Genomic DNA, 15,085 nt, shown 5'->3' with positions numbered 1-15,085 from the left:
AGCAAGCTTTAATGTAAACTAAATGTAAATTTAATGTAAAACACTGTAAATTTACATCATAAACCAAAGCAAAGTAGCACAAAAAATAATTTGTTGTTTAAAAAAAAAAAATCTCAAAATGTGTGAGCAGTGTTTGCATTCAGCACCATTACTCTCAGACTCCTAAATAAAATCCAGTGCCATATATGGCAATAAAGCTCAGTTTTTCTTCATTCTGTCATCACAATGTTTTCAAAACTCTCTGTGTTCAATACTAATATTGTACCCGGTGAAATATTGGAATGTTTCTTACTATATATATATATGCATGGATTTGCTGCAAACAAAGGCTTGAAATGGCTTTTCCAAAAAGCCATTTTTGGGCAGAATGTGTTACAAAGCTGCCCAGTGATGGACTGGCGACCTGTCCAGGGTGACAGCTGAAAATAGGCACCAGCTTCCCTCGCTACCCCATTAGGAATAATCATGTAAGATAATAGATGGATGGGTGTTACAAAGCTTTTTGTAAAAAAAAAAAAAAATCTGACCCAAAGTGCTGATTGGCTTCCTGTGGCACTGGGTCAGTAATTGTGCACAAAATGACAGAGTAGATTCTGCTGCACAAGAGATGAACATAGATGGACAATTTTCAATAACATCATGAAGAATCCGACCAGAAGTTTCAAAGCAAAAATAACTGGAATATTTTGCAATATTGCATTTATTTATATGACATCAAAAAGACTTAATAAAATGAAGAATAAACACTAGCACCACGAGACTGCAGAAACAAACAATTTTCTAACATTTCTGGGTTTATCTGCTGTAATAAAAATATGAAAATGTCTATCGGTTTTTTTTGCTGATCATAATTTTCAGTTTTCAACCAGTTCTGGACCTAACAGTCTGCAGTGATGCAGTTGATGTATGTTCACATAGACTTGTAGCTACAATTAAGTATCGCTGCGAGTCACGGCTTGAGGTTGGCGTTGCCAAGCTTTGACGGCGTTCAGTTCTGGGGCAAAAAGCCTGTTAAGTTTGTGATTTGATGGAGCTGGAATGTTCACCACGGGGCAACCGAAGACGTCGGAGCTCTGCGCTTTGATCAACGTAGTTTGACACGATGTTCCTGCGAGGTCAGCTTTAAGGCAGCAGCGTGACGTCCGTGTTATCTCAGCAGACAGTCGTCTTGTCTCTCACCTATGAGTTATAAATGAGGGACGCTGTTCGAAGCTGAATTATGAGAGATCACAGTTTTTGTTTTAAATGCTTTTACGTATCTCAAAACTGCTTGAGAAAACCAACATTACTATGTATTCATATTCATGCCTTCAATTCTCCAATCGTCCGAGTTCCTATGCAGGAACCTAGAGATGTTCCCCTTTCCTCTCACCTACAAGCCGTCTCATCTTGTCCGTTTCAGCGGGTCAGCAGGGTCTGTCTGTGGCGTTTGACCTCCCGACCCACCGTGGCTACGACTCAGACAATCCCCGAGTCCACGGGGACGTGGGGATGGCCGGAGTGGCTATCGACACTGTGGAGGACATGAAGATGCTCTTCGACGGAATCCCCCTAGAAAAGATGTCTGTGTCGATGACAATGAACGGAGCTGTTATCCCAGTGTTGGCCATGTTTATCGTCACCGGGGAGGAACAGGGAGTGGCCAAAGAAAAACTGACCGGCACCATTCAGAATGATATTCTAAAGGAGTTCATGGTGCGCAACACCTACATTTTCCCTCCGGAACCATCCATGCATGCCATTGCTGACATCTTTGCGTATACCTCCAAGGTATGGACCACACTGCTCATGTGATTAATGCTTCTCATGTATTTATTTTTACAGCTTTTCTTTTGCTTTGTTTTCAGCATATGCCTAAATTCAACTCCATATCCATCAGCGGCTACCATCTTCAAGAGGCCGGTGCAGATGCTATTTTAGAAGTAGCTTACACCATTGCTAACGGCCTGGAGTACTGCCGGACGGGTCTGAAAGCAGGTCTAACCATCGATGAGTTTGCGCCGAGGTGTGTGTGTGTGTGTGTGTGTGTGTGTGTGTGATTTAAATTTGATCGAAATGGTAATACCTTCTAGAAAAATTTTGAGATTGTAAGATTGAGACAGACCCTAAGAAGCCGAAACCAAGACTTTACGATAAAAAAAAATGTATCTGCACTACATACCCAACTGCACCGTGTCTTTCTTTGTTTCTTTCTTTATTTCTTTATAAAATAACGTAGCAATCTGAATGGCAAATCGCACACAAACCAGCCAGATGCTGCACACCAACAGGGAGGTATTCAGTGTTTTCACATGGCGCCACGATAAACCCAGAATCAATGTTGACAATAGATCTGCCGACAAACATTGCTTTTCAAAGCACACAAAAGCTGCACCCCAGCAGCTTCTAAGTCATACAATTAGTCATTGTAGAGAAGGCAGATGGCTGAAACCGTTTCTAACTAATCAGATTTTCACCTGCCGGCGAGCATTGTGTCTTCGGAGACGTCCCTTAAAGATAACTTCTTTGAATCACTCTGGATTCATTCGGGTCTATGCAATGGACTTTGTTCTGTTCGTTCTTATCTCTTCGTATGTCAGATTTCTTTTCCTCACATTAAATTACGGTCGGATTTCACACTTTTCGAACATCGAACATCATCCGTGCTGATTAGCATTTGAAGGCTGGTGTTGCATTGTAGTCAGTCATAGATGGGTTTTTCTTTTGTTTACCGGATATGGGCTACGTCACATTATGAATGTTTTCATATTTTCTGTAAACGTGTGTTAGGTCATCTTTTTTTCATGTGCATGTTCTTCACAATTAAAATCTAACTAACCTCCATTCATGTTGTGTCATAGTGCCAATGTGTCTTGTTTTTACGAATAGATCTCAGGAATTCCTGGCTTTTAATGTCAGGAACCCTGATGATCTTATATCCAAAACAGAATTATTATTATTATTATTATTTTTTATTTTATTTTTTTTTACGTTTTGTCACATTACAACCACAAAGTTCAATGTATTTTAATAGGATTTTTCTTTTGCACATGTGTGGCATTTGTGGTTATTCAGTCTCACACCCTGCAGGACTACTTGTTCCTGCAGGGCTTCTGTCGTGAACAAAGTCACAGTCAGATTCATTGAGATATATGAAATATGTTTCCTTAAATTTTTGTCCTTTTCTTTGTTTCCAGGTTGTCATTCTTCTGGGGAATAGGGATGAACTTCTACATGGAAATAGCAAAGCTGAGGGCGGCCAGGAGGTTATGGGCCACGCTCATTAAAGAAAACTTCCAGCCCAAGAACCCCAAGTCTCTCCTCTTGCGCACGCACTGCCAAACCTCAGGCTGGTCACTCACCGAACAGGTGAGCGAATCCCCGCATTCAACAAAGATCCAAGCGTCGTCTTGCGATGAGTTCAAAGCCGCAGCTTTCCCCTGCGCCTCCTTTCTCAGGATCCCTACAACAACGTGATCCGCACGGTGATCGAAGCCATGGCTGCTGTGTTCGGAGGCACCCAGTCACTTCACACCAACTCCTTCGACGAAGCCCTGGGGTTGCCGACGGTGAAGAGCGCTCGCATCGCCAGAAACACCCAGATTATCATCCAGGAGGAGTCGGGCATCCCTAAAGTGGCAGATCCCTGGGGCGGCTCGTTCATGATGGAGGCGCTCACCGACGATGTTTATAACACGGCTCTGAAGGTATTGTGGAGGCTGTTCTTAACTCTTGAAGTTTGACTGCACCTTGTCATTGAAAAGCTAAATACATTTTATCTCTCTTATCAGTAAAGACATTTGATGTTGTTGCAACTAGGGTGTTTAAACACCTGATAGTCCGCTAGACTCAGTTCGACTGGGGACCAAAATTACAACATTTGTTACATTTTCAGCTGCTGCGGTTCGCTTTCATACTGTGATGTGTCAAACGATCCAAACGAATTGAAAAACCCGTTCCCTTCCTTACCTGTGGTGGCGCTGCACCAAGAACTAATGGAGGAAATGACACAAAAACCTCGGAAGAAGACACGACCGCGACTTCCTCCTTCACAAAATGTAAAGAAAAATGGAGTAGATTTTTAGCAGTTGCGGTGTTTCTCTTTTGTCTCTGGTAACAGACCACAAGCCATTTCTCCGTGTAGTGTTATACTCACGCGTTTTTTAGGTTCTATTTACCCAGAATGCCTTGCGCTTTACAGTTCACTCCCTGCTTTTGGAGCTGTTTCTGGTCTTATTGTACCAACATATGCATTCAAACCGCAACAGAGTTCACTTTAATAGCCCGTGGTTGTTAGGCGGACCAGAGTTTGCTTTTTTGGTCTGCATTTGATTATGCATTCACACCTCCCCAACCAAACTGGATTTTCTAGATAAATTGGAATTTGATTAAAGTGGACTAAGCATGGCTTCTGTCAATGCACCCTTAGCACTGCCAGTTCCCACTGATCACTGGCTCTGTCTTTGTTTCTGCAGTTCATTAAAGAGATAGAAGAGATGGGAGGCATGGCCAGAGCCGTGGCAGAGGGAATTCCAAAACTACGGATTGAGGAATGTGCTGCACGGAGACAAGCCCGCATCGACTCAGGTATCACACCGAGACATTTTCATCATCTTCTGTTTAAACCTCTCATTCTTGTCTATTTTCACTTCCTCCTCTGTTCCACTACCACAAAGTTGTCTGTCTGCAGCGAGTGGACTTAAAGTAGCAGTGCGACTATGAAAACCATGCTGATGTATAGTTTATGATTCTACAGTGGCATGCAAAAATTAAAGTTTCATAAAGTTACCAAAATGAATCATGACTTCTGTTGCTCTATGTTTTAGCATTTAGCATGTTTCTTAAATATTTAATTCATTTTTTTTTTCATTTCTGTGTTTGAAAGTAATAAAAATGGAAAAGGGCTTGAAGCAAATCAGAAAGCCGCCATGATGGTTGCCGACCGACGCAGTTACTAAATAATGTTTCCTCTTGCAAGCCTTTAGCATTTCATTTTAACAAGTACCCAGCACTCAAATCCTTTAACTCTAAGCCAAAAGGTTTTTCTTTTGGTGACTTCCATGAAGCACCATCTATTCAGTCAATTGCAATTTTCAATGTTATCTCTTATATCGTTTTTTATTTTTTCAATTAAAATACAAAAGGGGGAAACCTTCTGTGAGCAGCGGCTGATATATTCACTGACAGCTTGGTGAAATGACCCCAGAATGAAATTCACAGCTTGCAGTATCTGCATGCTGTGAATATTGGCTCGGCCTGTCCTTTTCTGCCTAAGAACTTCAAAGTTATGGTTTTATTCTCACTTAAAATGTCTCTCTGTAATCCCCCCTGGCGTGCACTTTAAACCTTTTTCCTCTGCAGGGCTTTTGCATACAGACACCTAAAATAATTTATGATCCTCCAGATGGGCTCTTCCCCATTAGCTTCCTACTGAAAGTTTTATTCTCTGCTGTAAAAATGGAATCGAACAAACTTTGGTAGCAGACAGAGTTAGCCTGAGAAGATGCGAAGTGCAGTTTTCACTTATTGGGGAAGAAGCTATCCAAACTGTCCTGACCCTTTGTGGGAAAAGCCATTGATCGCGTTTGTCAAATCACGACTTAAACACGGTCAACCACATTTTTTTTTTTGTTACATTTTATCAGCAAACCAGTTCCAATTAACACCAGAATTATGGAATCAATATGTTTTCAGACAGTACCCGTCTGTTTCAGGATCTGGGCAAGTTGCCACGAATTGTTACGAACTATGAATTCTGCTCTCCAGTAGAAATCCTAAAGAAAAATGTCCATCCGGCATATCGAGACCTTAAATGAATCCAGGTTATGCAGCAAGACAATAATGTAGTGCACGGGCGTAAAATAATCTTTTGATGTGGTCTAATCAACGTCCAAACTTAAATGTGATTGAGTTGTTCCCTTCCAGTTACAAAACCACACCATAAATAAGAGGAGGTTTTCTGATGGTGCCCAGTTCACATTATTTGTTGGGTAAGATGAATTTTTCTGTTTCAAGAAGCACTTACTGTCCTTTGCTGCATTGTGAGCATAATCCAGTTACTATATGTCAGAGTTGACACCTATTGAACACAGCAAATAACACAGGAAAGACAAGAGAGAGTTAGATTCTCAATACTCGCGAGGAGAACAGACAGAGATGTGCTTTCAGTTACAAATCTCCTGCCGCTCTGAAAGCACATTTGCCTGCCCCTCTCTTTTTATTGTCTTTAGGATTCCTAATCACAGAGAGCGCTGTAACTCTAAAGGGAGGGGAAGAAAAACACTTCACACAGTTACAGCGCCAATGGTTATCACTAACTAACAACACAATCTGTCTTAATCTAGATTCTCCAGTTCCTGACACAGGGTCAAACAGAGCAAGTTGTACAGCTTCACACCGATGAATTTACGGCTGTCTGAGAGGTCAGAAGTAGGGCGTTCTGTGAAGAGCTGCTGTCACTGCTCTTCATCAGAGAGGCCCTCTGAGAAAGGAAATCAGAATGGTTAACAATACAGAAGCATTTCTTAAAAGACATGACAAACAAATAAGAGTACATAAGGTAAGAAGATAATAAAAGTATAACAAATAGTTGATAATACAATTTACCTAACATTCCCCCCTGTTTATCAAGTATTTGCTCTAAGTCTCACATCCCTCCTAGCAGCCACTTCAAACGATTTTCAGCTGGGAGTTAATTTTTAAGATCGCAAATATTTTTACACTCAAGGGTTGTACTCAGTCCAGAAACCAGGACCCAAGTACAAGTAAGGGGAATCCTCAGGCGAGGATTCTGTCAGCATCAGCATCTTTGACCAACAAAGGATACATCTGTGCCATCCGGTCCTCCATGGGCAAAATTGCTGTGGTGATGATACGGTTAAACAAAGAACGCAGGCAAGGAATACAACAACATCCACACAAGGTTAGAATGACAGCAAAGACTGCCTTTGATACTAAAGCAGAGGACACAATGGTTCGGTACCTTCCAAAAACATCCAGCCATGTATCCCACATGGAGGTGTTTATCCCAGAGGCTTCCTTCATTTTGCCATTCAGAGTTCGGAGCCCTGTAATGGCCTAAGTCAGGCTCCCAACAGCCACTGTGTTGTTTGGCAGGTTGGTTCAGCACCATTTTCCAAAGATAGCACAGACCCCGCCTTTTCCAGCTAGCAACATGTCAAGAGCGATACGGTTTTGGAAAGCCATCAGTGAAGTAGCGGCCAGCTGTTCGTGAACCGCCTCGAACCCAGCCTGTGTCCAGTTGCTTAGTTTTTGCACATTGTAATGAATGTAGTTGATTCTGTCTACGTTTTTGTTTATAGTACACCACCAACAAATTGTAGATTCAAAACCTGCTGCAATTTGGTCGACCAATTTATACATCAGGTACACCACGAGGGACTCCGATGGCATCGATGTATGTAGGGTCATCATTTCTCCAGGAAAGCTCACGTTTCTGCAAATGATGCCACTGCTGAGACAGACTATGGGTTAGTTGTGTTGCAGACATAGGAAAAACAAAAACGGGTAATAAGAAAGAAACTAAAGCAAAAAGACCTATCAAAAAGCCTGTCATCACCGCACCACCACCAGACATCTGCACGAGAGATAGGGTTAAAATCATTTGTTACAGAGAGAACGGCAGTGCACACTATGCCAGCAGGATTTCCTAATCTTTTCCCACTCCCTGTTATGTTGATACATGTGAAGTTACCCGGAGCTACCTTTTTTCTTTTTTTTCTTTTTTTTTTTTTAGAAAAAACAGGTTTCTTTTCATCAACTGCTGCAAGCGGAAATATTGAATCATAAAGCCTACAGGTGCTATTAGGATTAGTCTTACTCATTACTTCTAATAGGCATTGATTAGTAATGGTTGCTGGTGTAGCGCATAGTAAAGGCCTTGGTTCCATACATACTACACAATCTTGCTTGGCTATTTTAGCAGCCTGCTCTACCATTAATAACCAGTTATTATTTAGTCCTGACACACCTGTGCTTACTTTGAACCAGTCATCGACTGTTTCTACTTCTTTAACTGTCACCCCTTTTGTCCATAGAGAAGTAGTACTTCCCCCACCTTCTTTAGACTCTTCGCAGAGAACTGTTAGAAACTTTGGATTAGCTCCTGATGTGTAGGCCCACAAATAAAATGCCCAGCATGTCGCGTCAGATTCTTTCTGCTTTACAGCAGGGGGAATCAAAGGACATGTGGTTGTATTTATGCCTATCTGTATCCCGTCATCCGTGCGTGAGATACTAAGTATCTGTTTGTGATATTGCGCGTATTCAGTAATACCCCAGTCTTTTGTCCATCTATTCCCCTCGTCTGCCACTAAAGTTTCCCAGTTAGTGTTACGAACGTCATTTGTCATATACCAAGTGTAATCTCTGTAATCTGCTGACGGTATGCTTGCCCAGGAGATTGAAACCATGACCATAGAACTAGGCTGAAAGCACACCTGAATACCCACTCTTATTCCATTGGTAGTACTACAAGAATATTTTTCGTCACTGACGCTATGCGTTTGTCCCACATGAAAGCATAAAATGAAAAAAAAAACAACAGGCTTATTTGTAATTTTCAGTAATTTGCAAGTTCGTTCGGCTCCTAAGGATTCTCCAGGGTTGTGGACAATCTTCACCAGTTTTGAGACGGTCAAACTATTCGGTTTGGCCCCCTTTGTACGCTGGCCTTTGCCCTGTAGGTCAGCGAGCGTCCGGAACTTGCCTTTTTTTTTTTTTTTCTTCTGAGCTGAAATGACCTTTTTGCAATGTGATAAGTGATCCCAAGTTGACCTTTCTGCTATTTTTACAGCTGTGGGAGTAGTCAGCAACACCCGGTATGGCCCGTCCCACTTAGGAGAATGCCAGTGTTTCTTCTTTATGCTTCTTATCAGCACCCAATCTCCAGGCTCCACTAATCCCTCTGCTGGGACCCAGAGGGAGGATCCTCAGTTTCTTTTTGTTTCTGTTTTTCTAACATGGTTCTCATATAATAAGCTAAATTAGCTTCCTCATCCATTTCCCATTGATTTTTAAAATGCAGCAATCTGTACGGCCTTCCAAACAATGTTTCAAAAGGTGTAAGCCCTGATGTACTTGTAATGTTAATGTATAATTTTACCAAGTCTAAGCATTGTGTCCAGGGCCTACCGGTTTCTTCAATACACTTTTTTAGTCTGTTTTTTATTGTAGCGTTCATCCTCTCCACTAACCCAGCACTCTGAGGATGATAGGCACAGTGATTTTTTAAATCTATGTGGAACATGATTCCAATTTTCTTTATAATTTGATTTACAAAATGAGTTCCATTATCGCTATATATTTTTTCAGGAATTCCGTATCTGGGGATTATATCTTTGCAGAGTGCTTTTGCTACTGTTAGTGCGTCAGGGTTTTTAGTTGGAAAAAGTTCGATCCATTTGGAGAAAGCATCAATTTATCACCAAGCAATACTTTTTTCCTTCACTTTTATTTAATTCTATAAAGTCCATGTGTATAACTTGAAATGGGTATTGTGGACTAGGAAATTTTCCTCTACGTGGTCTTAGGTTGCCCTGAGAATTGTGTTTAGCGCAGACTAAACAGGTTTTACAAAAAATTTTTGAATAAGAAATAAATCCATAAGTAGTATAATGTTGATGTACCTGCCCGACCATTCCCCCTGTCGAGACATGCGACACGCCATGGCTCGATACTGCAGCCCATTTATACAGATTTTTGGGTAAGATAGGTCTATTTTCAGGGCACTTATAGATATCATCTATTATTTTAGCTCCTTTCTTTATCCACAAGTCCTTTTCATTTTGTGGACTTGCTTGTTGTATTTCACGCAGAATTTTTGATCATAAGATTGAGTTTTCTTCTAGGTGTAACACTGTTATTTTTCCTGCTGCTGCCTGTTTTGCCATTTTGTCAGTGAAAGCATCCCCTAGGGACTCCTTATCTGTCCTGCAGTATGCGCTGCACATTTGCAGATTGCTCGTTGTTTTGGGAGTTGTACAGCTTCAAGTAATTCTTTCAACAATTCTGCATGTGTCACTGGCTTTCCTGTAGATGTTACCATACCTCTATGTTTCCAATATTGAACGAAGGTATGAACTGTTGCAAACACATACTGACTGTCGGTATAAATCGTTACCGTTTTGTCTTTCATAAGTTTACAAGCCGTGGTCAGCGCCATCAGTTCTGCAGCCTGGACTGAGTAATGTGAAGGGAGCTTCTCAGCTTTTAGCACTGTCTTATCAGTTACCACTGCATACCCAGTTTGAGTTTTTCCTAGTTCATCTTTTTTTGAGGAACCATCCACAAAAAGTGTTTCACCTTTATCTAATGGTAAATCTTTTAAATCATTTCTACTCCTGGCTGTTTGTTCTGCCAATTCCTGACAATCATGCTTTGTGCCATCATCTGTGACAGGTAACAGTGTAGCAGGGTTTAACACTGTGCACCTCTCAATGGTCAGATGAGGTTGAGATAACAGGGTGGACATACATGAGATGTCTTGCAGGTGATAAAAAGGTCATATTTGTCTGTAACAATAGTGCTGATACCGTGTGTGGTACTTTTAACGTTAACGGATGGAACAGTACAATAGGAGCGCTAACTTCAACTGCCATGGAAGCAGCAATCACAGCCCTCACACAGTGAGGCAATGCACATGCCACACTATCTAGTTTGGAGGAGAAATATGCGACTGGTCTCATTTTATCACCATGCTGTTGTACCAGTACCGAGGTCAGAAAATGACCTTTGCAGTCCACCATTTGAACAAAAGGTTTCTCATAATTTGGTAAGGCTAGTGCAGAAGGTTGACACAAGGGCCTGTTTTATTTTGCAAAATGCCTCTTCCACTACGTCTGTCCATTTCAATGGAGAGGACATTTTAAGATCTTTTTCATACATTAGTTTGTTTAAAGGTGCCACGATTTCTGCATAATTAAGCACCCAGCTTCGACAATAGTTAGTCAATTCTAAAAATGACATCATTTGATTTTTTGTTTGTGGTTTTGGTGCTTGAAGGATTGCTGTTTTTCTATCTTCCATAATAGTATGTCCCTCTGCACCCAAGTTATGACCTAGGTATTTCACTTGTGTCTTGCATAGTTGGAGTTTATTTTTATTGACCTTATGACCCTCTTCAGATAAATGTTTTAGAAGCGCCAAAGTGTCTTGCAGACAGGTTTCCCTGTCTGGAGACGCTAATAAAACATCAACATATAACAAGATTTGACTCCCTCCTGGGGGTTGAAATGTTGACGTACTTGCACTCATAACTTGTGCAAAAATTGTAGGGCTTTCACAATAACCTTGGGGCAATCTGGTATATGTGTACCTTTTTCCTTCAAAAGTGAAAGCAAACCAATATTGGCTCTCTTTTTCTGTTGGTACTGAGAAAAAGGCATTGCTGATGTCTACAACTGTAAATACTTTTGGGTCTGATCTAAGAGAATTCAACAATGTGTGTGGATCAGGAACACAAGGTGCTCTCTGAATCACCGCATTGTTTACTGCTTGTAAGTCCTGGACCATACGCCAACCAGTGGAAGGTTTCTTTACTGGGAAGATAGGAGTATTGCATGGAGAATTTTCGCACTCTACTATAACTCCTGCTTCAATAAGGTCAATAGTGTTTTATACCTTCCTGTGCATCTTTCTTAATGGGATATTGTTTCACTCTCAGTCTAAACTCTGTTTTGGGTCTAATCTGCACTGGTAAGGCTCCTTTGACAAGGCCCACATCTGTGGGCCCTTTAGACCATACACTTTCAGGAATGTCCCTGAGGAGGACTTCCTCTTCTTCTGATAACAACATTTGTCAGTGTCGGCCAGGGTGTAAATGCTGCCCCTTTTGCACCGTCACAGGCCAGCTTAATGAATGTTTTCCTGGTCAGCCCAGTAGACTGGCTGACTGCTAGATTTGTGGAAGTGGTCACCCAATCTGTAGCTGTGTTCCCTTCTTCCACAATTCTGCCTAAATGGCTCCACTGCACATCTTTTTGTTTAAACAGAGGCAAATGGAGAGACCTCCACATTCTGTTTAAGGGTTTTAGTTTGTCTGAGCGAGCAACAGCTGCCACCGCGTTGTGCTCTGTGTCCGTGTACAGATAGGTCACCCTTATCATGGCTGGGGTAACCTTTTCGAGTGCGGTCTCATAATTCTCATCATGTCCTGGAGTGGTTTTGGACCAAAGAGTGACATATATGTCCTCAGGAGACTTTTGATCCTGTGGGGCGGAGATTACTTTACGCCCCTCGTCTTGGAGCGCTTGTGCGCTGTTGTGTGGAGGTTTATGTGGGATTTCCAATGTATAATAATAGATTGGTTCTCCATATCCCTGGACGACAAAGAAATTTCCTCCCTTTATCTCTGACCGTCTTTTAACTGCAATGTGTCCCTCAGTGGTTGGAATCAAAGCTAATCCTAGCTGTAAGAGACTGTCTCTCCCTAGTAAGTTTACTGGACATTCTGGAAACATCAAAATGGACGTTTGGCAAGCCTGCCCTTGTGGATCTCTGAGCCATACTGGCTCTGATTCATTTACTTGGGTCAGTTTTCCCCCAGCGGATTCTACTATGACACTTTCCCCACTAATTTTTACTCCTGGGATGTTTTCTCTACACGTTGTTCTACATGCCCCAGTGTTACAAAGGAAGACTACAGGTTTACCATTTATGTGTAGAGTTATATCCGGTCTTATACTGTCCATAGATAACAAATCCTGCAGATTTAATTGGACTTCTTCGCCACCCAAGTCATCTGATCCTAGTCATGCTGACTGACCTGTGTTTCGTTCTGGACAATGTCTAGCTATATGTCCCTCTTTCCCGCAACACCAGCACCCTGAACTGCTGTGTTTGTGTTCATTCTGCCTGTAGTTTCCCCTTCCCCTTTTTCCTCTTTGTCCTCTGTAATTCTGACCTCTGCCCCTGAAGCCCTCTTTCCCTCTCTTCTTCTGATAGAACACTTGTTCATCCTCCTGGAAAAAGGCTCCTGAAACTTTTTTCTTTTCTTTTATGACTTTTTCTGCATGAATAGCATGATTAATGTATTCATCTAAAGTCCCAGTTCCCAATCCTATGTAATGTTTAGTTACCCATGATCTTATTCCTTCTCTTGATCCCGCATGCAATGCGTTTTTTAACAGTTGTTTATATGGACTGTTTTCGTCTTCATTAAACACCAAACCGCTGTGCATTCTAAATGCGGTTGTCATTCTTACTCTATAGTCCTCAAAAGGCTCTTCTTCCTTCTGCTTGACTCGGCTTAACTCAATGTAATTTGCTTTGCGCTGATATCTCTGGACTGCCCTTGCTGCTAAGGCATTCACTCTAGTTATTAATTCTTCACTATCGTGTGTAAGATTTGTAGGAGGATTGCCCTGAACTGGACTCCATCCTCCTCGAACATGATGCCAATCAGTGCCTAAGGCAGTCATCCATACTTGTTGGACTTCTTGTCCGTCGAGTTTGTAGGATGTACGCAGATTATTCATTTCTTCAACAAAGTGATGTACATCCTCTCTAGGAGGTGTAATCCCTTCCAACGACTTTTTTACGTCCTCCAGAGTCTGCATTCTGTACACCAGAACTGTGGGATTTGATCCGTCTGCCCCTGCATTAGGATTTGCCACTTGTATCATGGGATACAAGTCAGTTGTATGTTGCTGAGTATCTCTTCCTGTTGAAGGACAAAGTGAGGGAGGGGGAGGAGGCTCTGTGAGAGCCGCGGTGCCCTGCACCAGGTCCTCTCCCCAGGTTTTGGACCACTCATACTTCTCTCCTTTTGATATAGTAGTAGGTCCCACACTACTGCTTTCCTCATATTCTGGGGGTGAGGACAACTTAGGGTATAATCTTACACTCTGTTTTTGCTTATTCTCCTCACTGTTATCTCTCCTGCTCTCATCCACCTTGTCTACTGCTACTGCCTCACCCCCTCCCGCTCCTTGCTGCTGCACTGCCTGCCTTCTCCCTGACCCTGTTTCATTATCTTCATTTCTATGGAACATCAAATTCTTTTCTGCACTCTGTTCTGCGTTTTTTCTAGATTGGTTTTTTTCTTCTTCTCTTTTTAATGCTACTTCTAACCAAAATTCATCATATCCTTCTTCGCACATTTTCTTTGGATTTGACTTTGTTTTTTGCTTTATGTTATCCTGCAGTAAAGTTAGTTTTTGTGAATTTAGACGGTCGTCAAAGTTATTGGTATTTATCCATTTATCTAAATGTTTTATTTTGCCCGGATCCTTGTTTTCAACATATGTCCAGTCATTTGGTTTTAAACTGTCTGTCGGTTTATTTTTGCTGATCCCTTTCCCCATTTTACTTAAATTTGGTCCAGGTTCGTTGACTCCTAGGGAGTCCTATGAACTGGAGATCTTTTCAGTAGGCCAGCAATTTAAAACAACCTTGTTGTGGTATTCTCCGCTTCAACTCTTTCGAGTGGGAGAATCTTGCCTTTGCATCCACAAGAGGTTTGCTGCTTACAACCCTACTGTTTTATATGAGGTAAAATACCGAGTGGTATTTAAACCTCCAATCCCTCTCACTTCCACACTTTTTGTTACGGAAATTAAGCGCCTGTCGTTGCCGGACTCCGCAGTCCGTTTAAAACGGGATAACCAGGCTCCCGCTGCCGGACAGGGCAAGATCTACTATCTTGCAGCACAAGGCACCGTTAACCTTATCCCACACGTATTTTTAGCGCAAGGACTACGCTGCCCCTTCTACGGAATTTTTGTGCATTTATTTTTACCTGTTAGAGTCTAGAATTTACAGGGTTTTATATACGCGCAATGACCCCCAGTCACTCGCCACTTTTAACCAAGAATCACTCACCCCCATTGTCTTTCCTTGGAGTGTCGTCAACCTTCAGATCCCAGCAGGCAGGCAGAGTGCCAGCCCTTGAACAGGTTCTGAAAAGCTTCCACTAGGAAGCTTGCCGTGCACGGTCTCTACTGGTATCCGCCTCACCTGCCGGAATCTTTCCGGTATGTTGACCTCTGGCTCGAAGGACCAAATTATGTAAGAGTTGACACCTATTGAATACAGCAAATAACACAGGAAAGACAAGAGAGAGTTAGATTCTGAATGCTCGCGAGGA

General features: G+C 41.9%; 1 protein-coding gene across 1 annotated transcript in view; it reads left to right on the top strand.

Moving 5' to 3' along the window:
• The window catches only part of mmut (methylmalonyl CoA mutase), a 38,047-nt gene that overhangs the window by 1,381 nt on the left and 21,581 nt on the right, over nucleotides 1-15,085 (top strand). Inside the window, exons 3-7 of the mRNA XM_007566630.2 lie at nucleotides 1,403-1,770; nucleotides 1,848-2,005; nucleotides 3,177-3,348; nucleotides 3,438-3,686; nucleotides 4,455-4,566. Coding sequence (XP_007566692.1) covers nucleotides 1,403-1,770; nucleotides 1,848-2,005; nucleotides 3,177-3,348; nucleotides 3,438-3,686; nucleotides 4,455-4,566 — 1,059 coding nt within the window. The remainder of the gene's footprint in view (nucleotides 1-1,402; nucleotides 1,771-1,847; nucleotides 2,006-3,176; nucleotides 3,349-3,437; nucleotides 3,687-4,454; nucleotides 4,567-15,085) is intronic.

Source organism: Poecilia formosa, unplaced genomic scaffold, assembly GCF_000485575.1.
Source record: "Poecilia formosa unplaced genomic scaffold, Poecilia_formosa-5.1.2 Scaffold196, whole genome shotgun sequence".
Classification (NCBI taxonomy): Eukaryota; Metazoa; Chordata; class Actinopteri; order Cyprinodontiformes; family Poeciliidae; genus Poecilia; species Poecilia formosa.
Note: the sequence above shows the minus strand (reverse complement) of the source record. Positions and strands in the feature narration are given on the sequence as shown.